The sequence below is a fragment of the Saccopteryx bilineata genome, chromosome 1, assembly GCF_036850765.1.
Source record: "Saccopteryx bilineata isolate mSacBil1 chromosome 1, mSacBil1_pri_phased_curated, whole genome shotgun sequence".
In the NCBI taxonomy this organism is placed as follows: Eukaryota; Metazoa; Chordata; class Mammalia; order Chiroptera; family Emballonuridae; genus Saccopteryx; species Saccopteryx bilineata.
The window spans coordinates 152,890,849-152,915,206 of record NC_089490.1 but is presented as its reverse complement, the minus strand read 5'-3'; the positions used below and the strand labels follow the sequence as shown (position 1 = coordinate 152,915,206).

Here is a 24,358-nt window from a genome sequence, read left to right as displayed (position 1 = left end):
CTAGTTCTAGCTCAGAAAGACCTAGGTTAGGAGTGGTCTGACTCCCGGAGGTGGGGGCGTAATCTAGGGGCTGGATTATAATAGGAACTAGGTAAATCGCCAGTCACAGGTTAGGGAGCGGGCGGGGCAAAACTGCGTTTAATAGGAGCAAGAGGGTGGGGCAGCGGGAATGTAGCCGCTCCTAGCGCCAGAATCTGCGTGGGGGGCGTGGTCACTCACTGTGGCCAGTTCCCCATGTCGGAGTCTGAACCACGTGCGACTATTTTGGGGCGTGGCCAGATCTAGAGGCGGACTTTAATGGGAAAGTGACCAATCCTAGGGCTAGGGTCTTTGAGAGACGTGGCCTGTGCTCAGTTTCAGGCTTGTCTAAATCCTACGCCAGATAAAGTACGCGCTACGCTTGGGGGTGTGGTAAGTACCAGAGACATTTCTGTGAGGGACCTGACCAATCCGAAGCTGTAAGATTGCCTAATTGCGTGGTCGTGGCTAAACATGTGGATCTGAGAGTAGGGCAGCCTATTCCGGGGATGTGGTCAGGTTTGTTTGGTCGCAGAATCCGGACCCATCCTCGTGTCACTTCCTGAGCAGAGTGACCAATACCGTTGCCAGAGCCTGAACAGGGTGTGGCGTCGGAGGGCAAGACGGGGCCCAGGGGCGAAGTTTCGAGGTGCTGGAACCAGTAAGGGTGTTGGGGCTTGAGGAGGGCACCACCCAGTCGGCTGTGGCCAATCCCATCTAGGTCTTGAGCGCCTCTGGGGGCGTGGTCCATCAGGGAGCGAGGCGGGTTCCGGGCAGCTCAGGGGCGTGGCTAGGCCTGGATCGCCGCGGGGGCCATGGCCGCGCCGCCGCCCCTGCAGATCCGCGAGGCGAATGCACACCTGGTGGCCGTGCACCGGCGTGCTGCAGAGCTGGAGGCGCGGCTGGACGCGGCGGAGCGAACGGTGCGCGCCCAGGCCGAACGCCTGGCCCACCACGACCAGCAGCTGCGCGCCGCCCTAGACGAACTGGGCCGCGCCAAGGACCGGTGAGGCCCGGGGCCCGCCAGGTGAACTTCTAGGAGGAGGTGGGCGGAGGCGGAGCCGTGATTGGAAAGGGAACACTGGCAGGGGGAACTGAATGCATCCACGTGGAGGCTGGATTACTAGAGGGACTGAAAAAACACACCACAAAACTTGAACTAGTCATCAGCATGTAAAAAGATGCCACACAAGTGTGGATTTTTAAGTTTTCCACAAGGCAAAAATCAGCTGAGGCTGAGTGGTGCAGGAACTGCCAACTTTCTGAAGTAGATATTGGGAGCCATGACAGGTTCTCGAACAGGAGAGGATGTGATCTATCAGAAGTTTTAAAGAGTCCCTCTAGCAGCTAAGAATTGAGAGACAAGTGCATAGGGAGGTGCTGAGGCTCAGGTGGGAAACAGATCAGAGCTGGTTGGATTCATTCATCTTTACTGAGCACCTACTCTGTCCCAGACACTGCTGGGTACTAGGGCACATCTGTGCAACTCTGTACACATAACTAAGACATTTAAAACTTGGGTGATGGGGTTGTCATGGAGGTACACACAGGATTCTGAGGGGACCCAGAGGAAGGCTTTCTGGAGGAGGAGTCATCTCAGCTGAACAGCAAATAGGAAGATGTAGGAAAATGGGACTGCAGTAAGAGCTAGAGGGAGCCATGAACCTGCTCAGGATGGGTGGCTTAAACAACACATTTATCACAGTTCTGGAGGCTGGGAAGTCCAAGATCAAAGTACTAGCAAATTCAGTTCCTAGTGAGGACTCTTCCTGGCTTCCAGATTGTGTCCTCACAGGGCAGAGACAAAGTTTTCTATTGTTTCTTCCTGTAAGACCCATCATGAGAATCCCAATCTCATGACCTCATCTAACCATACCTTCCAAAGGCCCCCACCTTCTGATACCACACTGAGATGTAGCAATTCAACATATGAATTTGGGGAGGAGATAACCATTGAATCCATAACAGTGGAGGCCTTGAGGCAGTGGTGAGGGAGCATAGCCTTTATCCTGATGATGATGGGGAGCATCACAGGGGAGGAGTAGGGAGAGGAGCACTTCTGGTCCCCAGTACCATTAATACTTTTATCTTCTTGCCAGTGAGATTGCCGCTCTCCAGGAGCAGCTGCTGACTTCTGAGGCCACTGTCCACAGCCTGCAGACTGCCGTGTACCAGAGGGACAAGCTCATCAGGCAGCTGCAGCCCCGGGCTGAGCTGCTGCAGGACATATGCCGCCTGCGGCCACCCCTAGCTGGACTGCTGGAAGCCCTGGCTGAAGCCGAGCGCCTGGGTCCCCTGCCAGCCAGTGACCCTGGCCACCCACTCTCTGACGAGCCCAGTTTACTCCTTGCCAGCAGGACTGGGGAGGATGGAGACAGAGAACACTTCCAGCCAGCAGTGTTTGGGACCACTGTGTGAGCCAGAGCACAGATTCTAGAATGGAAATAGAGGGTGCCTGTGGAGACTTTTTCAATTACTGTGGATGTTCTTAGTGTCCCAGAGGGTACCCCTATGGCAAAGCCATAATCCTTTCCAATATCAGAAACCTATCTATGACTCGCTAAAAAGACTCCTTGAAAAATTGGCAACATTGACTCACACAAATCTAGATTTCTGGCTTCTGACTTGGCCATAATTGCCTGGATCTGAACCCAGAATACCCTCTGTAGCCAGAGCATGAGTTTTTTCTCAGAAAGAGAGAGCAAGAGAGGGAGGGAGACTAGAAGAGGAAGAGATGAGAAGCATCAGTTTGTAGCTGCATCACTTTAGTTGTTCATTGATTGCTTCTCATATGTGCCTTGACCAGGGGGCTCCAGCCAAGCCAGTGACCCTTGCTCAAGCCAGCAACCTTGGGATCATGTTGATGATTCCTCACTCAAGCCAGATAAGCCCACACTGAAGCCGGTGACCTTGGGGTTTCAAACCTGAGACCTCAGTGTCCCAGTTAGACACTCTATCCCAGCGGTTCTCAACCTGTGGGTCGCGACCCACAGGTTGAGAACCGCTGCTCTATCCATTGTGCCACCACTGGTCAGGTCAGAGTGAGTTTTCTAATTAGCCCTCTCATCTCTCAAAGCCAGATGTTTGGGCCCTGAAGCATCTGAGTTTGAGACCTCTCTTTCTGTGGTGAAGGAAGATGGCATAAGTTCCACATTTTTCTTTTCCCTGTCCTGATTTTCATTCTCCTGAAGCATCCTCTATCCCAGGCTAAAACTTTTTCTTACTCCATCCCAGACTAGAACGAAGAGCTTCATTTCATGCCATTCTACATTAGTTATTTTGAAGACAAATTTTAATCCTGGATATTTTTTTTTCTAACTCTGACCTTCCCTCAACCTATAACCCAGAAGGCAGTGCCTGTGGAGCATGTGAGATGCTAGCAGCCAGGCTGTACTGCCCAGTAAAACTCGGGCATCCCTTAACCTTTTCTTGATAATGTGCTGCCTTAGGGCCTTTACATTGGCTACTCTTACTGCCTAGAATGCTCTTCCTGCAGATCATGATTGGTTCCTTAGTACTCTGTCTTTGCTCAAATGTTACCTCAGAAAGGCCTGCCCTGACTACCTTAATTCCTCCCATGCCTTGCCATTGCATTTGTTTTTTCTTTATAGACCTTCTTACCATCAGTGTAACATCCACGAGGGCAAGGTTTTTGTTGTCACCAGTGCCTGGTACACCCCGAGACCTCAGTAGGAATAGGATGGGTCTAGTGGGACCCAGAGTCAGGGGTCCCCAGAACTTCGGATGAGCCCCCACCAGTCCAGCTTTTGTAGTAAGCAGCTGGCTCCTTTTTTATAGTCCCTAGAGAATCTATTTTTTAACCCCGTTTTTCTACACTGCCCTTTTGGCCTGAGACATTCAGGGAGTTTTGCTTTTTATCAAACAAGGGAAACCCATGCCCTTCTCAGCCCAGTTGAAGTGCTGTTTCTTTGCCTCCTTACTCAGGAAGTTGTCACACCAGGAACCACTATGGGGCAAGGCCCATTTCAGCCTAGAATGGTTGGCACCCATCCCGTCTTCAGGATGGTACCTTCTGCCTGCTTGGTTGTCTAACACGAACCTTGTTAGTGTATAACAACAGCACCATTCTCTCTGGATGAGAAAGGGGGGGCTGTTGGTATGAAGAAAGGCAGGCTGGAACCTGTCTGTGCTCAAGAATAAATGGTGTCATTTGTTGGCCTTGATGCTTCTTTATTCCAGGTGTGGGGGCTGGAGAGGGCCCCAGTGTGGTTCCTGGTCCTGGGTGGGGCCCTGCTGGGTGGAGGCTTGTTAGTCACAGGCGCTTGTGCCACTGGTACTCTACACACACAGCTGTGTCTAATCTGTGCAGCCACCTGTGGACACAGGCTTGCCCCATTTCACAGCTGGGAAAGTGAGGCGAAGAGGTGAAGTGAATAGGCCTTTGGGTCAGGAGGGCCTGGGCTACCACCAAGGTTTGGAGGAGTTATTGTTGAAATTCTGACTCTTAGAGATGTCAATAAGAGCTACATTATTTGTGGGTAGGTTTTACATTTTCTATAGAAATAAAATTGACATTTGTAACACTCATTAAAAAATACAATGCAGTATTTCCCTGCCTACCTGAAGAACTTTGGACTGCAGCAAGCCATTGTAATATGTGCAGCAAAATGTCACTGGTTATTCAGAGCTGTCACTGGTTATATCAGCTGTGGCTCGGATTGCAGTGTTGGGTCACTCATAATCCACAGATTGGTTTCTGACGGCAGTAGAGACTCCTGATCACACCATTGTGCTGTGTACAAGGCCAAGCTTTGAAAACCTCTAATGATCTCTGGGTCTATGGAGGCGGGAGGTTCCAAAACATGGCCCACATTTTAAGTCCTGGGAAATCTGATATCCTTTTTGATCCTCCTGGTTGGCATAATGCTCTCTCAGTTGGCAAAGATGTCCACAGTCTGGATCAAAGGCTGCCTTGATGGTGGCTTTGATTCCTCTTGGATTAAGTCAGGGGTCAGGGCCACTTCTCTGTTCTGTACCACAGCCCCCTGGCTCACCAGCTTGTCATGAGCAAGCCCAAGTGATGTTCAAGAACTGAAAACCACCAAAAGACACATACAACAAAAACACCACGACTGGCCCCTAAATAACTACCTGGAACTGCTTTGTCCGAGTTAACTCAGCTGTGTCCTGGCTCAGCTAGCTCTGGTCTCAGGATCTCGCACTGGATGTGGGCCTGGGCCATCTCCAACCCTTCTGAACTCAAATCCCTTAGCAGCTTTGGCTGCTGCTATGAAAAGGGGTAGGGAGTCATTGAAGCCCAGAGGGGAAGGGGACCTGCCTCAAGTCACACAAAAATTGAGTCTTGGGCTCTTCCATCCAGGACACTGGTGGTCCCTGCAAGGTTGTGACTCACCCTTTCTCACTGTGGCCAGAAAGAGACACCCTCTCCCAAACTCTGGTTGGGGTCTGGCTCTATCCTAGGCCTCAGCATTGCAGAGCTGGGCATGAACAGCACGGAGGGTGGGTGGGAGTACCAATGACAGCACTGTTCTGTCCCTTCTGGCACAGTCAGGGTTACAGCTGGGGCCCCTCCCAGTCTCCAGAGCCACTGTCCCTTAGCAACAATCCTACCAGGCAGGATGCACTGCCAACACTGGACAAAGCGGGCAAAAGCCAGCTGAGTGGAGGACTCCAGGACTGACAAGGCCAGGTGAGTGAGGAAGGGGCACCCAGCTTTTGGCCTGGCCACTGAGCAGAAAGCCCACTTGACCTCTCTCTCTCATCAAGCTGCCCAGAATCTGTACAGTATGGATACAGTGGATGCTACTATGGAGAAGCTCCGGGAACAGTGCCTGTCTCGAGGTGCCTCTGGCATCCAGGGCCTGGCCAGGTGAGCAATCCCCTCACCCCTTCCTGACCACTTAGCCCCAGGGCCCACTCTCCAGCTGTGCCCCTCACTCCTAGGTTTTTCCGCCGCCTGGACTGGGACAGGAGCCGAACCCTGGATGCGGGGGAGCTCCAGCAGGGCCTGGCGAAGCTGGGGCTGGTGTTGGACATGGCTGAGGCAGAAGGTGTATGCAGGCGATGGGACCGTGATGGCAGTGGGACACTGGACCTGGAGGAATTCCTAAGAGCACTGCGGGTGAGCCCAAGCTGACTGGTAGCAAGTCCCTTCATCCAGCTGTCTGGGGGGTGTCAGTAGATACGACACCAGACACCCAGGAATTCATCACTAAGAGGTGCCTGCATAGGGATCCCCTGTGCTCTGCACTCTGCCTGGAGCTGTTGGGGTCCCTTAGTTTCCACTCTCCTTCAGCCCCCCATGTCCCAGGCCCGTGAGGCAGCCATTGCAGCGGCGTTCGCCAAGCTGGACCGCAGTGGGGATGGCGTGGTGACCGTGGATGACCTCCAGGGAGTGTATGACTGCCGCTCCCACCCCAAGATGCAGAGTGGGGAGTGGACAGAGGAGGAGGTGCTCCACCACTTCCTGGACAACTTTGACTCCTCTGAGAAGGATGGACAGGTAGGTAACTAAGGGGTGCCCCCAGCCCCTCCTGTATGGCCTTTCCATCCCTAAGAGCCTATCTGCCTCCAGGTCACCCTGGCTGAATTCCAAGACTACTACAGTGGCGTGAGCGCCTCCATGGACACAGATGAAGAGTTCGTGGCTATGATGACCAGTGTCTGGCGACTGTGAGCAGCAGCATGCACTCACTCAGCTGGCACCACTGTAGCATACGACCCCCAACATGATACCCCTGAACCACTAGCTGGGTAGCCCCAGGTGTGGGGGCTAAAGGGGAGCTGGAAGATTGAGGCTGAAGAACTGGTTGGACCCAGTCTCACTGCAGATGCACCCCCAACCTTCGTTCTGCCTAGCAAATCCCTAGCCCTGTTAGCACCCGTGCCCCTCCCTCATGGTCCCTGGGAAACCAGGAGGCCCCTAGTTGGGTGTGTATGAGAGTGTGCTGTGGGGTGGGAAGCAAATGCTCTTCCCTGAAGCCAGGCTCTGTGGTGAAGCAGCATGTCTTGGAAGGCAGCCAAGTTTGGTGGCCTATCCAGGCATGGAGTGTGGGACGGGCCAGGCCGCAAGCAAGCCAGGCTGCTCCAGAAACCTTGCCCTGGGAGGCAGAGGCCATTCCTGGACAGGCCCTCAAGTTTCCTGAGGCTCTTGGGGTACACAGGAGGCCAGGGGTTTAGTTAAAAGTTTTAATGTAGATCCCAAATACATTTCATATGACAATCTTACATAAATGTTCCAAAACACATGGGCATTATCTGGTTTTACTTGTCACTAGTTGGCTAAGGCGTAAAGCAGAGAAGTGGGACCAGATCTGCTGGGGAGGGTCAGGGATGGGCCTCCGGTGTCTTCCCAAGGTTCAGGCTCGGGCTGCACACAGTTGGCCCAAGTGTGGGTAGCACAGCTGCGAACACCAGGATTTCTCCCTCTTTATATGGGTGGGGCTGGGCAGTATCTTCTGAAATCCCTTGTGGCCCTGTGCACAGGGGCCTTCTTTGTAGATGGGCAGTGTCCAGCGGGCTCTGGCCCTGCTCTGGGGTGAGGTGAGCATGACAACAGCTCCAGGCATGCTCCAAGTGTTTGGACGGTGACCTATTGTCTGGAACCAGTCCTCTCCCCTTCCTCAAAGGCCTTGCTAAGGACCCCCTCTGCTTGTCATGAAGGCCCTCGGACCTGGATGGTCTCAGCAGGGATGATGTCCAGGGTTGGGCAAAGAATGGTCAACAGCAGGAAGCAAGGTGTGTGCCTGGGTGCCTGATGATGCGTGACCCACCTGATGGGGACAAGCAGGAGGGGAGGGATGCTATGTGCTCCCAGCCATCTGCTCATCCCCTTTGTTGTCAGCACCTGTGGGAAGCAGTGGCCTTGCCATCAAGTCCCAATTCTGGAAGGCACCCCATCCTCCGGGTCAGGCCACCAGACCAAGATGTCACCTGGGGCAACGGCAACAGGAAACCAGCCCCCTTGTGCCCTCCTAGATCCAGTGACCCTTTTTAGATAAACTCTCTCCAGGCATGAGGCCTACCCCTCAACACCCCATGATAATCCGGAGGAACCCTCCGGGTAGGGAACAAGTGGGGGCCTGCCTCCAAGTGACCCTTCAGATTACCCCCAGCTTCGCAGTAAGGCCCCAGCACATAAGCTGTGACCATAGAGAAAATGAGGACATTGGAGCTGCACCTGTTAATACAGGAGCATCTTAATCTAAGAACCCCAAGACAAAGCTTTGGGAGGAAAATAATCTAAAAATATGCACCCCAAATCATAAAATGGGAAATGGGAGATAGAATGTCCAGCAGGGCCAGTGTTTACACTTGTGGGGACAGACCTGGTAACCTGGGCAGGTGGCAGGAACCCATGGGTGTTGCGGCGGCATGAGATGGGTGAAGAAACCAGGCATCCCAGTCTCAGTGAGAAGCCGTGACAAGTCTTAATGTGCCATTTCAATTCATAGGGAGGAGGGAAGAAATGTTCTTTTTGCTTTGCTCATCAATATGATGAGGTCTCGTGTCCCAAACCACATTCAAGCAGTTCCCAAGTCTGCTTCTGAATGGGCCATGCGGATCCGGACTGTGGCCAACCCAGTGGGGAGTGTGGTTCCCGAGCCCCGTGCCTCGATGCTGCCGGGGAGGGGCGGGCAGGTGGGTGGACAGACGGACAAAGCAGCAGGCTCCCGGGCGGCCAGCTCCCGGCGCTATGTGCTCCCGGCCATCTGCCCGTCCCCTTTGTCGTCAGCGCCTGTGGGAAGCAGTGGCCTCGCCATCAGGTCCCCACTTTGGAAGGCAACCCATCCCCCAGGGCCAGGTCTCCAGACCAAGACTTCACCCTTGGGCCAACGGCAACGGGTGAGAGGGGATCTAGGAAACCAGCCCCCTTGTGCTCTCCAAGGCAGGGACTGCTGGCTCACCGCCTCCTGTGGCCCCTGATGGAGCCAGGACATCGTCATCGTCACTGTCATCCTCATTGGATGGGGCTGCACCAGGCTCAGGGACAGGTGTTCTGGCCTCCTGTTCCTGCTCCACACGGCTGCGCAGCGCCAGGATGCGGTGGTGCAGGGCCGCATACAGCTGGCCCGTGTCCTTGGAGCTGGCCTAAGGGAGGCAGAGAAGTGATGGTTATGAGGCGTCATGGGGAGACCACTTCCTGGGCCTCTCCTCGACCTGGGGACCACAGACTGAAGCTCCCACAGCCCAAGCCCACACCCTTCTCCCAGTAGCTCCCAGAGTTCGTGGTTGGGCCAGCTCTCGGGGACAGTGGCATCCTGACACTCTTATTGTGGGGATGGGCCTACCTAGAGGCCTCCCTGCTCTCCATGGCCCAGGCCCTCAGTGCAGTGCTCAGTGCTCCCCACAGAGGGAAAGCCCTCCATCCAGCCCTGTGGTGACCGACCATATGTGCTGGGAGCTTCCCTCCTGTATTGGCTTGAGATCGCTGCCATGTCCTGGGGTCTATTCAGATTTGGGTAGCCCCTCCCATTCCTAGGGCTGCTCACCGAGATCAAGAAGACCTTCACACCCTGGTCCTCGGTATCCATGGCCGTGATGCGAATGCTCTTCTCACTGGCCTTGTCAATCTGCATCTGGGCCCATAGCTTGGTGTTGAGGATCAGTCGCAGGCTACCCTGGGTCCGCATCACTGCAACCAACAAGGCCACTCAGCCCTGGTCCCCTACCCCCGCCCAACAGCCAGCTAGAACAGAAAGCCTGGAAGGAAAAGCAAACCCCAAAAGCGAAATCCCATGATTCTGCCAAGGTCTGTGAAAGCCTGCCACCTGTCCACTGAGCAACATCCATCCACATGCTGGGCATGCCCAAGGCCACCAAGGCCACTAGGGGGGTCAAAGGCTACATGTCAAGAGGGTTTTGTTGGTCCACACAGCACATACCAGGATGGCAGCTCCCTTGGGGAAGGGAGTGATTAGGTGGAATAGGAGGCAAACTACAGGGAGGTGGAGCCAGACATTCATGGGCTGCACAATGGGTATACTCACATTTTATGCAACATGTGTCACATGGAAATCAGTACCCCCTCACTGTCCCCCACTCACAGGCCAAGTCCTAGCCCCACCCTGTGGTTTTCTTAGAAAAAGGGTTGAGGCTCAGAGCTTCGATAAAGACAGACTGAGGGAGGCAATATAGCAGAGAAAAACTTGGTACAGACCTTTCCTCTCTGGACATACTTGTAACATGCCCTGTCCTGCCTGCAGCAGGTCCAAAGCCATGGTCAGCCTGTCTGATTTGTCAGAGCCCACTCGGCCCATCCGTGCCCTGACCCTATGGACATGGGTGACCTCTTGCCTGCCTGGCAATGCTCCCCACTGGAACAAGCCTGGAGATTAGAAGGTGTTACCCCATCCTGGGCCACAGATAGCTAGAAAGGATGGGGAGTGGCTTGGGCCAACTTGCAGACGCCTGTGGGGTCCTGGGCGCCAACAACTGACTTCTCTGTCCTTGCAAGCCAGAAATGTCCAGCTCTGAGGCAGTGGAGCTGTTTAGAAGGGCTTAGAGAAAAGGTCTGTGACAAGGATCGAAGGCTGTGTGGGGTGAAAGAAGAGGTTCCTGGGATGGATCCCAGTGAAGGAGGGAAAGGTGTAATGCAACAGAGTAGGCCCTAAGCTGCTGCCTGAGGAGTGGTTGATGAGCTGTGGGGCTAGAAACACTGTGCTCTTTCTGTCCATGTATGGTACATTTGAACATTTTCCTAAGAAAAAATGAAAGAACAATGGATGGGATGTCCATGAGGAAAAAGGAATGGTGCCCAAACAGAAAGGCCCTTTTTATTCTTGTTCCAATCTTAGGGACAATTCTAAGGATGCAGTGTGAGCTACTACTGGGCCAGGAATCACTGTTTCTGTAAAGGCTGGAGGACAATTTTAATTTGGGAAGATAAAAAAGAAAAAGTAGAAAAGTGAACACATTTCACAATATAGACACATGTACATGCTGATTCTCTTCAAATGTGTATGTATGTATGTGTATGCTCCCCCTTCCCACACACATCTGTTCTTGTAATCAGCATACTTCTGGGAATAAGATTCATGTACAGACGGTCCAGGAGCATCATAAATGTCATCAATAGGGAAATGATGACATACATTCATTGTCAACAGAGTATATTAATATGAAAGTTTTCCCTAACAGTCATGTTTTTAAGGAAAATTTAATGACAGGAACATGCTCACAAAATAGTGAGTGAAAAGATCAGAATATAAAATTGCCCCATTTTCTTAAAAAAGAACCACAGAACAGGAGTGAACCACCCAATGTTATTAGCAGAGATTTCTCTTTATAAAGAGATTGCAGCTGTGTTTGATTTCTTCTTTTTCTGTTTTACCATTACCATAAAACAACTGGCAATTTCATGATCGAAAGTAAGTTTAAAAATTGCTAAGTACTAGAATCTATGTAAAGTAAACACAATAAACTAGTAAAAAAAATTGCTATGTTCTTTTATCCACTTTCACACTCAGAAAGAGGGAGTCATGAAAGGGCTGGCAGCTGGATGCTCTGGGTCAGGCTTCAGAGTGTGGGTACTGGGGGCTCTCCTGTGGGGACCCACTTCTCCGCTCCTTGGGCCAAGGGGCCGAGTTGGGACCTCACCTTTATTGCTTTGGGAACTCTGCACCAACCCAGACCCTCTCCACAGGGGACCTACCGCAGCTCACCTAGTCGAGACTGTAATGTTCCATCATCAGTTGATGCCATGTCGTTGAGTCTGAGCAGCCCCCGGCCTCTCTCTACCCATGACTGTGAGGTCTTGTCAAAGACAAACAGCTTACACTGGATCTGAAACACAAGGTGGTCCTCTAGGTGAGCAAGGACCCTGGCTGGGTGGATGCCACTGTGGAGGGACCCCTGAGAGCCCCCATCTAACTCCCATGAACTACCAGGGTCAGCAAACTACAGCTTGGGGTACACATTTGGCCCTTGGCCAGTTTTCTGTTCTGCCCTCAAACTAGAGTGAATTTTATACTTTTAGAGGGATATGTAAAAAATTAAGGAAATGCAAATCAAAACCACAATGAGATGCCACTTCACATCCATCAGGATGGCCACAACCAAAAAGACAGATAATAAAAAGTATTAGAGAGGATGAGGAGAAATGAGAAACCTCACACAGTGCTGGTGGCTACTATGGAAAATTTCTCAAAATGTTAAACAAGAAATGAGTTCATAGCCCAGCAATGTCACTCATAAGTATCCATCCAAGAGGAATGAAACAGGTGTTCAGAGGAGAATATGCACACAAATGTTTGCAGTAGGAGAATTCTGTAATAGCTAAAAAGCAAAACAACCCAAATATCCATTAATACAATGGAGTATTACTCAGCCATAAAGTTGTGAAGCTCTGGCCCTGGCCAGTTGGCTCAGTTGTAGAGCGTCGGCCTGGTGTGCAGGAGTCCCGGGTTCAATTCCCAGCCAGGGCACACAGGAGAAGCGCCCATCTGCTTCTCCACCCCTCCCCCTCTCCTTCCTCTCTGTCTCTCTCTTCCCCTCCCACAGCCAAGGCTCCATTGGAGCAGGGTTGGCCCAGGCGCTGAGGATGGCTCCGTAGCCTCTGCCTCAGGCGCTAGAATGGCTCTGGTTGCAACAGAGCAACGCCCCAGATTGGCAAAGCATCGCCCCCTGGTGGGCATGCTGGGTGGATCCTGGTCGGGCGCATGCGGGAGTCTGTCTGACTGCCTCCCCATTTCCAACTTCAGGAAAAAAAAAAAAAAGTTGTGAAGCTCTGATACACACACCGTAACGTGGATAAACTTTAAAAACTTGATGCTCAATGAAAGAAGCCAGACACAAAAGGCCACACAATGTGTGATTCCATTTATGTGAAATGTCCAGAACAGGCACATCCCCAGAGATAGGCAGTGGAATTGTGGTTGCCAGGGGCTGGGGGAGGGAGGTGGGAAGTAACTGCTAATGAGCACAAAGTTTCTTTTTGGGGCACAAAGATGTTCTCACTGATAGTAGCAACAGTTGCATATCTGTGTAAATATATTAAAAATTACCAAATTGTATGTTTTAAAAGGGTAAATTCCTTAGTATATGCATTATATTTCAATAAACTGTTATCTTAAAAAATAAAGACTATCGGCCCTGGCCGGTTGGCTCAGTGGTAGAGCATCGGCCTGGTGTGCAGGAGTCCCAGGTTTGATTCCCGACCAGGGCACACAGGAGAAGCACCCATCTGCTTCTCCACCCCTGCCCCTCTCTTTCTTCTCTCTCTCTTCCCCTCCCTCAGCCAAGGCTCCATTGGAGCAAAGATGGCCCGGGTGCTGAGGATGGCTCTATGGCCTCTGCCTCAGGCGCTGGAATGGATGCAACAGAGCGATGCCCCAGATGGGCAGACCATCGTCCCCTGGTGGGCATGCTGGGTGGATCCCGGTCGGGCGCATGTGGGAGTCTGTCTGACTGCCTCCCTGTTTCTAACTTCAGAAAATTACAAAAAAAAAAAAAAAAAAAAAAAAAAAAAAGACTATCAACAGAGACCATTATGTGATACTTAACAGAAAAGGTTTGCAGATTATTATGTCAGTATATCTTACCATGGATAGATTAAAAAATAATGTTGAGTGGGGAAAGAAGTACCCCTAAAACCTTCATTAAAAACTCCCCTAGCCTGACCAGGCGGTGGTGCAGTGGATAGAGCATCAGACTGGGATGCAGAAGACCCAGGTTCGAGACCCCAAGGTCGCCAGCTTGAGCGTGGGCTCATCTGGTTTGAGCAAAAAAAAAAAAAGCTCACCAGCTTGAGCCCAAGGTCGCTGGCTCAAGCAAGGGGTTACTTGGTCTGTTGAAGGCCCACAGTCAAGGCACGTATGAGAAAGCAATCAATGAACAACTAAGGTGTTGCAATGCGCAATGAAAAACTAATGATTGATGCTTCTTATCTCTTCATTCTTGTCTGTCTGTCCCTGTACCTGTCTATCCCTCTCTCTGACTCTCTCTCTCTGTCTCTGTAAAGAAACCCCCCCCTCAAAAAAACTCCCTTATATAGCCTGACCAAGTGATGATGCAATGGATAGAGCGTCGGACTGGGATGCAAAGGAACCAGGTTTGAAACCCCGAGGTTGTTGGCTTAAGCATGGGCTCATCTGGTTTGAGCACAGACTCACCAGCTTGAGCATGGGATCATAGACATGACCCCATGGTAGCTGGCTTGAGCACAAAGGTCGCTGGCTTGAGCAAGAGGTTACTTGCTCTGCTGGAGCCCCCCAGTCAAGGCACACGTAAGAAAGCAATCAATGGCCTGACCAGGTGGTGGCACAGTGGATAGAGCGTCGGACTGGGATGCCGAGGACCCAGGTTTGAGACCCCGAGGTCGCCAGCTTGAGCGCGGGCTCATCTGGTTTGAACAAAGCTCACCAGCTTGGACCCAAGGTCGCTGGCTCGAGCAACAGGTTACTTGGTCTGCTGAAGGCCCGTGGTCAAGGCACATATGAGAAAGCAATCAATGAACAACTAAGGTGTCGCCCTGCATAATGAAAAACTAATGATTGATGCTTCTCATCTCTGTGTTCCTGTCTGCCTGTCCCTCTCTCTGACTCTGTAAAAAAAAAAAGCAATCAATGAATACCTAAGGTGCCGCAACAAAGAACCGATGCTTCTCATCTCTCTCCTTCCTGTCTGTCCTTCTCTCTTTAGCAAAATAAATAAATAAATACCCCTCCCACTCTCTAAACATAGTTTATAGACACACATGTATGTGTGAAAAAATGAAAAGCGGATGAATGGGCACACAGATCTAGGTATATTGGTCCAAGCCAGGGATGAAGAGGGGGACAGGGAAAGAGTAGGAAGTCTGAGTGGCATGTGTCATTTCCTCCCCTAATAAAACAACATGAGGTGCCAGTGTGACAAAATAACCATAGCTATAACTTTGGGTAAGAAGAGAAGTCACAACAATCTTGTAATTCCCTAAACTATTACAATGTTTCAAAACAGACTCCTTTTGTTGGAAAACAAAGCAATGTAACTCCCAAGAAAAGCCCCACCAACAAGATACTAAAGGATGGGGACTCAGGCCTCTCTGTCACTTACAAGGGAAGACTAAGTGTCTGGAGGATGTGGCTTGAACCCTTGGTCACTAGACTCCCAGATGCATGGTGGAGCGCATGCGACTGATGGCCCTCACACCCTCACACTTCCACCGAAAGGCCAGAGGCCCACTGTGGCCACCTCACCTGTAACACGTTGCTCTCTGCCTCCTCACCGGTGATGACTTCCACTTTTTCCAACAAACACTTCCGTGCTGTTGCCTTGGTATAGGCAGCTGCCGATTCAGCCAGGGACTCTGCAATGGTATTAGCTAAACAACATTGACTATTGACTTGGTGGGGGGAGGATGTGTACTTCACACAGACAAAAGGGTTGCTGCCTTAACCTCAAGGGTACCAGTTGCCTCAGCCAGGCTACCCTGGAACTTGGAAGTGGACCCAAAACATGCTAAGTAGTTTGGCCTTAGGATCTGTAGGGAGGTCAGCTGGGATGGCTCCAGGTCTCCCATTTCACATTCAGCAGGGGACAGATCTCTAAGAGGGCACTGAAGACAAACTCCCTCTACTGCCTCCGAGTGTGGAGGGAGAGGGCAACAACCACCTCAACCACCCTACCCCATATCACCACACAGCGCCACGGCCTAGCAGTTTATACTTGAACATGTCACCTTTCTGCTCACTGAAAACCAGTGCCCATGGCTGTTTGGCTCTCCCAGTGGCTGGTTCATGAGGGTCCTTATTACTTTTTGATTTGGTCCCTACATCCCTCTCAGGCAGGGGCGTGGGTGGATAGTATCCTGTCACTTGGTACCCCCTCCCACAGGTAGCAGGACTGCAACATACCTTTCTCAGGGGTGGCCTCCTGGGATGAGGACTCGGACCCAGACTCCACCGCTGAGTTTTCCCTGTTGGCATCTGAAGTGACTTCATTTAATTTGGGTGGGCTCTGCAGGGAAACGAAGGCACACAGGGAGGAGGGTGTGTGTGGGCAGTGCTCGCAGGCTAACCACTACACAACAGAAAGCCCCTCAGCGTGGCGGCAGCTCTCACAACTACCCTGCTGGGCACAGGGCTGCTTTCTGCCCACCACTTCTCCTCTGCAGCTTTGGGGATCCTCCCAGCCCTGGCAGACAGGCTTTCATAGTGCTTCCTCACAGGGCAGGTCTCAGACTGTGTCACGCTCCACCCCAGCACCACACAACAACCATCAAGAATCACTGGTTTTAAAACCTAACAGAAAAGTGTTCTCATAGGTTCACCCTGTGCATTGCAAATGAACTGCCCATGAGTCCCCAAGTGGGGGCCTCTGTGGCACTGCTGGGAGGCCACCAGCTGACATTACTTTGGGCTACAGCTTTCACCTGTCTTGTTAGGTAGTTCTTTGGCTATTTCATTCTAACAGAAAAAGGACAGTACTAGTGCTCAAGAAAAGCCACAGGAGGCTCCTTAATGTAATGTAGGCTGAGACAAACACGGAAAAGAATTAGTTGGGCCCCAAACAGCTTCTTAGCCACACTGATAATGAAAATAGCAGGGCTGTGTGCATTTGGGAAAAACAGGGCCAAAGTGAAGAAGCACGTAAACAATTCCAGAATCCAGCCCTGGCTGGGGTGTATGTCAGGAGTACACGGGACACAGGATCCCTCCAAGGTCACCGCACCCATCCCCTACTCTGTGCTGCAGCCTCGTGGTAAGGTGGGGCTGACCATCCTTGGCTCCAGAAGTGGCTCAGGGGGGCCCAGCAGCATGTGGCTAAGGACTATGGTCTGATGGCTGTCATTGCAGCTAGCCTTAGCCAGGAAAAGGCATGGCCTGTGACTCAGGGAAACCTGTTTTAGGATGAGGAGAGACAGCAAGCAGATAACCCTGTCCCCAGCTTTAACCTGAGTCTTATCTGGGTCTTCTCTTATTTGCAGCTAAAATCATCCTAATTTCCTGAGACAAAGCAGCAGCCATATCCATGTCCCTTTGACCTGGGCTGGGGAGTTCTAAACCTTCTGGGCCTCAGCAAGAACAGTCCCCACAGGGGTCACTTACCAATACACGCTCACTCATGTTCTGGCCAAATACAAATTTGTTGCTGGTGACATCGGCACTATTGGTCGAGTTCTCTAAACTGAAGAGAAGATGGGCTGTGAATTCGGGGGCGGAACCTGGTGGGTAACAAGAGGCAGCTAAGCTGCCACTGGCCCATGAGTTCTACTCTGGACATGAGATGATAGAGATCACTCTGAGGGCTGGGCTGGACAACCCCACAGAACTGAGGTCCTGCCTCAGGTGTCCATCCAAGTCCACTGTCCTGGCCCCTCCACAGCTGTGCCAAGTGGGAAAGAAGGGAGGGGCTGAAGGGCAATCGGGATTCTGGAGGATTCTGCCCCCTGGTCTGGGTGCTGCCTTCCCTTTGGGCCCAAGTCTGGGTGGATGGATGACCCAAGCCCCTCTGGGGTGGAGGCTCACCGCACATGAGGCTGGGCACAGGGCCCGATACATACCTGGAGCTGATATACTGAAGAAAATAGTTGGTCGTGGTTGGCGTTTCTGAACTGGGGTGCCCGACATTCTCCATGTCCGCTGCTTCAGTGTTCTCATTTACTAACTGGGAAACAGAAACTCACTCAGAGAATGACATATTCTGGACCTCTCTGCCACCTGGCACAGCTCAACATGTATCTCCTATCAATGTGCATGTTGGGGTTTGTGTGCATACTGGGTGCTGGTGCTGTAATCAATTCCACAACTTTTTACTTTTAATGGTTAAGGTACAAAAACAATTCATAAAGTGTTAGGGTGCTTTTTCTACCTTGTTAAAAAAAAACAACAAAAAACCCAACGCCTTTAGACTGGCATCTTGTTAGCATTTTCCTCGATACTTCTGTACCGACATCACAGACTGCTTATAAATCTGGTGTTTTAAGGGGTCCATTACGAACATAAAGAAAAATATTTTTTTCTTATGGGCTTTTTTGATGCCAGCTGCCATGTCTCCTACATAACATATGTGACCAAAGCTGTTCCCAGAAACCCTGAAGGGTGAAAGGATGGACCTGGTCCTGTGGGCGAGGCAACGCGGGCTCGGAAAAGTCAGGAGAGCACGGCCTGGAGTCACCCTACACAGACAGGGTGGGATGTGGCCAGGACCTCAGATATTGTGTGAAGCCTGGACTTCTTGCAGACATTGCCCTTGGCCCAATGTCAAGGCAGTATTCCCCTGAACTTGAGGAGCAGACTTAACCTGACAAATGACTAGGCCCCGCCCCCAGTGCCAGTGGATTTCAAGGCTGTCCTTCACTTTTGTCCTCCTCCCTAGAAAGAGCAGTCCTTAAGGGACTCATTATTTCATCTAAAGTCATGCAACATCAACACCTACTTTTGTCTCTGGGGCACCTGAGCTTCTCTTGGTCAGTGACACTACAGGATGCAGATGGCACAACTCATCATTCTCAATGAGGTGACCTTTGTTTCCTTATTTCAGGGTCTCTCACTCTCAGCATCAATGACATTGGCACACTGTGGGGTGTTGATCAGCATCCCTAGCCCACATTTCCTTGTGTGACAACCACAGATGTCCCCAGACATGGCCACTGATACTGCCTCTCAGCCCTCTAAAGGAGCCATTCTTGCCAGATGAGCTGCTGGAAATGGCCCAGAAGAACATTGCCCCTGTGGCCAGGAAAGGTAGCGCTGCCCACTCTAGTCTTCCGGGGCCACTAGCACACAGGGTGCAGAGATGAGCCCTGTGCCTGCAGATGCCTTCCACTCTGGCTCAGTCCCCAGACTAGACCTAGCTGCCTGGAGGTGACAGATACTGTTGCTACTATGGGAGAGAAAACAGTATCTTTCCACCTGCCCTAGTTTAAAAAATGTGACAGCTCTCAGTCAAGAGCGGTTTGATCCCATGGGGAACATTTAACACTATTTGGGGACATGTGCTCTTGTCAAAACTGGGAGGGTATACTCCTGGTATCTAGAGTGTGGGGACCAGATATGCTGTTCAACAACCCACTTTGATGCGCAGGTCAGGCCTCCCAACAAATAAGCACAATCCAGTCTCGATGCTGCTGGTGCTGAGACAGAAAACTTTGAAAGAAACAAAAATCTCTTACTGGCTGCCTCTCTGTCCCCTGCCGCCAGGAGCCACTGCTGAATCCACTCAGGATGGAGAAGTGGCAGGCAGCCTGCGTGGCTAAGCAGCAGAATATAGGAAGTATGCACAACAAGCAGCTGCTGTCTGGGCCAGGAGTCACAGGAGCACCCGGCAACACACAACAGACTCCTGTTGTTGAACCTTGGGGGGGGTCCAATAGCTCACCCAGCCCTCTGAACACGTACCTTAACTCTGTCCCTTAAGTTCTGCCCAAACACAAATGCTTGCTGTGCAACTTGCTCCTTTTTCTCATAGTTGTCCTCCTCGGAAGTATTGCTAGAATCATTTTTCTGGGGTTCCTTCTCCTAGTTAAACAAAACAACAACAACTGAAAAGAAGGGACACATTAGTCCCAACAAGCAAGCTGAGCCATCTTACAGAATCACTGTGTCCCTTGGCGAGGGTCCCTGGGCTGAGGGACATCTGAGGAGGGGTTATCTAATAGAACAATCAGGTAGGCGGACCCCGGAACTGGACAGGGAGAGAGCTCTTGGCAGCTGGGGAAATGGGGAAGACAGGACGACTGGGTCTCTCTCCAGGGCACAGCTGCACAGCTGCCTGACTGTCCCAAGACCCAGCTACCCAAGTTTCCAAGAAATATATGTTTTTGAAACAATTTATATTTCCAATTTTGCTAACTAGTTTGAAGGTGGGGGCTCAAGGAAGTTTCAGAGTTAAATTGTAGACAATCATTTTCACCATTTGAGCCTAAGCACCTATAGGAAGGAGGGGGTGGGGAAAGAAGAGGGTAGAGAACCTCTGGCAGCAACTTATCTGCCGAAGTGACCGAGTGCAAAGACACACAGACGCAGTCTGGCTTGTGTATGAGGCATGGTGCAGTCCTGCAAACTGGACTCCAAACCTGCCTCTGCCAACCCCAGACTGTTGCTCTAGGAAATGCCTGTCTTCCAGCTGCTCTGAAGCACTACTGGAATACAGATGTTTCTGGCCTATATAATTCTAGAACTCCAAAGGACTGTTTTATTTTTAAACAAGTGATTTCTGCCTGACTGGTAGTGGCGCAGTAGATAAAGGGTCACCTGGGATGCTGGGGTCCCAGGTACAAAACCCTGAGGTTGCTGGATTGAGCATGGGATCATCGACATAATCCCATGGTCTCTGGCCTAAGCCCAAAGGTTACTGGCTTGGCTGGCACGTATGAGAAGCGATCAATGAATAACTAAAGTGATGCAACTACGAGTTGATGTTTCTCATCATCTCTTTCCCTTCCTATCTATCTTTCTCTTGCAAAAAAAAAAAAAAGAAAAGATTTCTGAGCTGACTCCCCAAACTTCTTCAACTGGAAAGGGCACATGTGCATGAATCCTCAGAGTCAATGGAGTGTGGAACAGGGAGGGAAGACATTTCTCCAGGTAAAATGGTGCAAAGCCCTTCTTCTGGGTCCAGCAGCTCCCCGGGGCTCAAAGGTTAGTGTGCCCGCTGGCAGGAACACTACTCTGGAACATGTGGAAATGGGATGCTAGACTCTACGGCAGAGCTCTGCTCATGGCATCTCTCTCATGGAACCTGGGAAAGCCCCCACTCTTGGCGTTTGTCAGCTGTAGTTCTGTAGTAATACTGCTGAGCAAATCCAGACAGCTTGAATACAGAACACCACCAAAACTGCTCAGAGCAGGTAACACACTACGTGCTCGGCAAAGCCTGAGAAGTCTCCTGTGAGGTGCATTCCCTGTCTCAGCACAGACGGACCTCTGCTGCTGGCGCCTTGTCAGGTGAACTTCTCTGTGTGGGGTTGTTGGGTGATGTTGATGTTGCTGCTCCTGTGCAGTCTGCCGGGACACTGAGCCCGTTGGTGCCGCTGCTTGGGACTGTGGGGACAGAGGACAGAGGGAGAATAATGGAGTTAGTGCTGGACCACCTCTACTGCTTCTTTTGTCACCATTTGGAACAACAGCATATAATTTCTCACTTTATAAGGAAGGGCCTGGTGTCATCATGAAAAACAATAAATTCTTAAAATAAAATCAAAACCAAAACTAAAACCTCACAGCAGTGAAAATATCTTATTATTGCTTATTCCACAAAGAACTGTGCAACTTTTCAGTGTATTTAGCAATACTGCTAATGAAGGGAAAAAAGAAAAGGAACAAATATTGGAGAAACAGTTATGAGTTTTATAAAACAAGTTTTACAAATAGTATCTTTATTCTATGCATTTTTTCTTTAAATAGTTGACACACACAGTTTTATTCATTTATTTATTTATTTATTCATTTTTAGAGAGGAGAGAGAGAGAGGAGAGAGAGACAGAGAGAGAGAAGGGGGGAGGAGCAGGAAGCATCAACTCCCATATGTGCCTTGACCAGGCAAGCCCAGGGTTTCGAACTGGCGCCCTCAGCATTTCCAGGTCGACGCTTTATCCACTGCGCCACCACAGGTCAGGCGACACACATAGTTTTAAATATGGCATTGACTGTTGAGCATCGTATAAAAAATTTCCCATATAGTTAAAAACTCTTTAGAAATATTAACTAGTTCCCTTGCGTGGGATGTTACACTGCTTCTGACGAAGAGCTCTTGAATTGCAGAGAAAGACCAAGAGGAAGACAAGAGCTCAAATCTCAAGGTTGGTGAGTAAAATGAAAACACATGTGAAAGTTACCCCTTGAGTTTGAGACTGTAGAGTTAAGTTCTGCTTGTAAACAGGTAGGCATGAATTTGAACTGCTGGCAGAGTGGAGGAGGCGTTTACGAGGCCAATGCGTGCACAAGGCATGTTTTGCACCAGCAGTCAGGCTCAGCCTCCTGTCTTTACTGGGCTCCCCAGGGGTGTAAAGGGTTGTTTTCCTAACACACTATTTATTTGTAAGTGCATTCAGCAGAAATGATCAAAGCCACCTATATCAATACATGACTGTCCCAGGTGTGACTTCTGAAATGCTCTACCGTGCCATGCGAGCCCGGGCACCAGGACCGCATTCCTTACCGGCCTGTGAAAGTGCCTTTGGCTGTGGGGCTTGTAACACTGCCGGGCGAAGCACACTCCGCTGCTGCTCCTTGGGCTTCTGGCTTGGCAGACCTGGGAACAGAGGTCGGTTTGCCCAGGGCCCTTGGACCTTGTGGGCAGAAATGCAACAGCTCAGGCTCTCGGGCACTTTACACACAAATTACACCCAGCAATCCATTTAATGTTCCTCACAGGCTAGACTGTAGGGAAGTGTGTTTAAAAAACAAAAACAAAAAAACCCTCAAAAAACAAAGCCAAGATATTTTCTTTACAGCTAGACATGCAGAGTCTGGCTATTGTTGCTTTTATATGTGATTAAATGGCATTCCCATTTAACTGATCATGTTTGTGAATTAATTCACTGAGTAATATTTCAGGGAAGCCAAGGGACAGCTGTTCTCAAGTGCTGGGCTCAAAGAGTCAAGCACAGACATGAAGGAAAAGCAGAGGAGCCACAAGGCAAGTTTAGGATGCTGTTTGGGGTCACAAAAAGGTACTCTTTGCACCTGCTTTTTAAAATATCACTTTGAAAAAACACCTCTGCCAAACAGAACTTGGGCAAGGACCATGAGAAAATGTATCTGGCGCTGCCTAGACTCCCATGAGAGCTGACAGGTTTGGATGGCGCCATCCCTTGGCCCTGCTCACCAGCAGTGTGCTACTCGGCTAATCAAGGTTAATGCCATGGCATGCTGGGCTACAATGCTTTGGAGACACAGCCTGAACCAACTGAGCTATTGCTGGGCACAGAGCCCAAAGTCCCACACCAAGCCAAGCCTGTTTCTTTGCCATCTATACACATCAGGGCGGCACAGGGCTCACATGTGGGAGAAGCTCCCTGGTCTGATAGGCTCTTTAAAGCAGCTTTTCAAGGCTCATGTGTCAGGGAACAGCCCAGAGTGTACTTGTGGAGCTCTCCTCCTTTAAGGTGGGCACCTACCTGCACTGGGTGCCTGGCCATGGATCAGTGTTGGTGGCTTCAACCGGAACCCACTGCTCTTTTCTTCTATAAGCACAAGACAAAAGATAAAAGCAAGCCTCCCTGGGGTAGGGCAGCAAGGCTGGGAGGGAACAGGGGCAGGAGAGGGCTGTGGTCTGGGCCTCAGTGGCCATGGGCCTGTAGAACCAGGGAAATGATTCAAAATTGAAACACACAGAGAAATCCTGTTTAACCACCAGGTCTGAAAGGCAGCCCCGGTAAGGAAGAGGGGGCTGCAGAAAGTATGGCTCCGGGAAAAGTGCTGACAATGGAAGACCAGAGGGCATCAAAGGTGAAAAACAGAAGTAAAGATGACCACTCTACCAAGGAGCCCTTCCAGCTGGAGGGTGAATGGAAGTCTGGTCAACCCATGAACCAGCGGCCTGCCAGGAGCCTGATTAGCAGGACCCCAGAGACCCATTGCCCTTTCCTAGAGAACTTGTCAGGGATATGTCTCTAATCAGGAGAGATCTCTCTCTCTACTATCAGCAGATGTCTAGTCAATGAGACATGTTTTCTATGGCAAAAGATCAAGGGTGGCAGACAGCAGGCTTGCTTGTTCCAGATGTGCCTAGAAAGCTTTGTCTCATTGCTTAGTAAGAGCACTGAAGGCCCAGGAGAAGGAAGCAGGGCTGTCTGTCCTAGCCACGTGCAAGGAGATAGGGAGTCAACCAGGACTCAAATTCAGGCTGACAAATACAGGGGCTCCAGGGATGATCAAAACCTGGTTTCTGCCTGACCAGGCAGTGGCCCAGTGAACAGAGCGTTGGCCTGGGATGCTGAGGACCCAGATTTGAGACTCCAAGGTTGCCCGCTTGAGCACGGGCTCACCAGCTTGAGTGCAGGGTCCCTGGCTTGAGCATGGGATCATAGACATGACCCCATGGAAGCTGGCTTGAGTAAAGGGTCACTGGCTTGGTTGGAGCCCCCTGTCAAGGCACATATGAGAAAGTAATCAATGAATAACTAAGGCTGCAACTAGAGTTGATGCTTCTCATCTCTCCCTCCTGTTTCTCTGTCCCTGTCTGCCCCTCTCCTCTAAAAAACCAAACCAAACCAAACCTGGTTTCTGCTCAGCCACATGTCCATAGCTCCCTTAATCTGCGCATCTTGATGACTCTGCCTATCTCAGAAGGGGATGGGGTGGAAGGGACAGTTTAATGCAATCCTTTGGTGAGAAGGATCAGCATAAAAAGCCCTGTGACTCCAAAAGGACAGGTCTGTGCCTGGGAAAACAGAATGACAGCTGCATTTTGGGCTACCAGAGGTAGCCTT

At 50.9% G+C, this 24,358-nt stretch overlaps 3 protein-coding genes across 13 annotated transcripts in view; 2 read left to right on the top strand and 1 right to left on the bottom strand.

Annotated features, from left to right (window-relative positions):
* The first annotated feature begins 22 nt into the window (after positions 1–22).
* On the top strand, positions 23–4,197 carry VMAC (vimentin type intermediate filament associated coiled-coil protein). The gene is made up of 3 exons (XM_066274756.1): positions 23–411; positions 740–1,024; positions 2,118–4,197. The coding sequence occupies exons 2-3, from the start codon at positions 834–836 to the stop codon at positions 2,434–2,436; spliced, it is 510 nt and encodes a 169-aa protein (XP_066130853.1). The 5' UTR covers positions 23–411; positions 740–833; the 3' UTR covers positions 2,437–4,197.
* Positions 4,198–4,327: 130 nt separating this feature from the next.
* CAPS (calcyphosine) lies at positions 4,328–6,677 on the top strand. 2 transcript variants are annotated; one of them, XM_066274743.1, is made up of 4 exons: positions 4,328–5,869; positions 5,971–6,121; positions 6,296–6,502; positions 6,575–6,677. In XM_066274743.1, exons 1-4 carry the CDS (start codon positions 5,787–5,789, stop codon positions 6,674–6,676), a joined length of 543 nt encoding a protein of 180 aa, XP_066130840.1. In that variant the 5' UTR covers positions 4,328–5,786; the 3' UTR covers position 6,677. The 2 variants fall into 2 exon arrangements, with proteins under 2 accessions (XP_066130840.1, XP_066130831.1); XM_066274734.1 differs by having other exon boundaries at positions 5,944–6,121.
* A 1,733-nt stretch (positions 6,678–8,410) lies between these two features.
* The window catches only part of RANBP3 (RAN binding protein 3), a 63,372-nt gene continuing 47,424 nt past the window's right edge, over positions 8,411–24,358 (bottom strand). For 4 of the 10 annotated variants that reach the window (XM_066274634.1, XM_066274674.1, XM_066274692.1 and 1 more), the window contains 11 exons: positions 23,045–23,110; positions 22,084–22,176; positions 20,848–20,966; positions 19,323–19,442; positions 17,486–17,589; positions 17,031–17,109; positions 15,837–15,939; positions 15,180–15,304; positions 11,664–11,784; positions 9,492–9,634; positions 8,411–9,090 (listed from right to left, as the gene is read on the bottom strand). In XM_066274634.1, coding sequence (XP_066130731.1) covers positions 8,857–9,090; positions 9,492–9,634; positions 11,664–11,784; positions 15,180–15,304; positions 15,837–15,939; positions 17,031–17,109; positions 17,486–17,589; positions 19,323–19,442; positions 20,848–20,966; positions 22,084–22,176; positions 23,045–23,110 — 1,307 coding nt within the window. In that variant the 3' untranslated portion in view covers positions 8,411–8,856. The remainder of the gene's footprint in view (positions 9,091–9,491; positions 9,635–11,663; positions 11,785–15,179; positions 15,305–15,836; positions 15,940–17,030; positions 17,110–17,485; positions 17,590–19,322; positions 19,443–20,847; positions 20,967–22,083; positions 22,177–23,044; positions 23,111–24,358) is intronic. The other 6 variants (XM_066274663.1, XM_066274683.1, XM_066274708.1 and 3 more) reach the window with 4 other exon arrangements.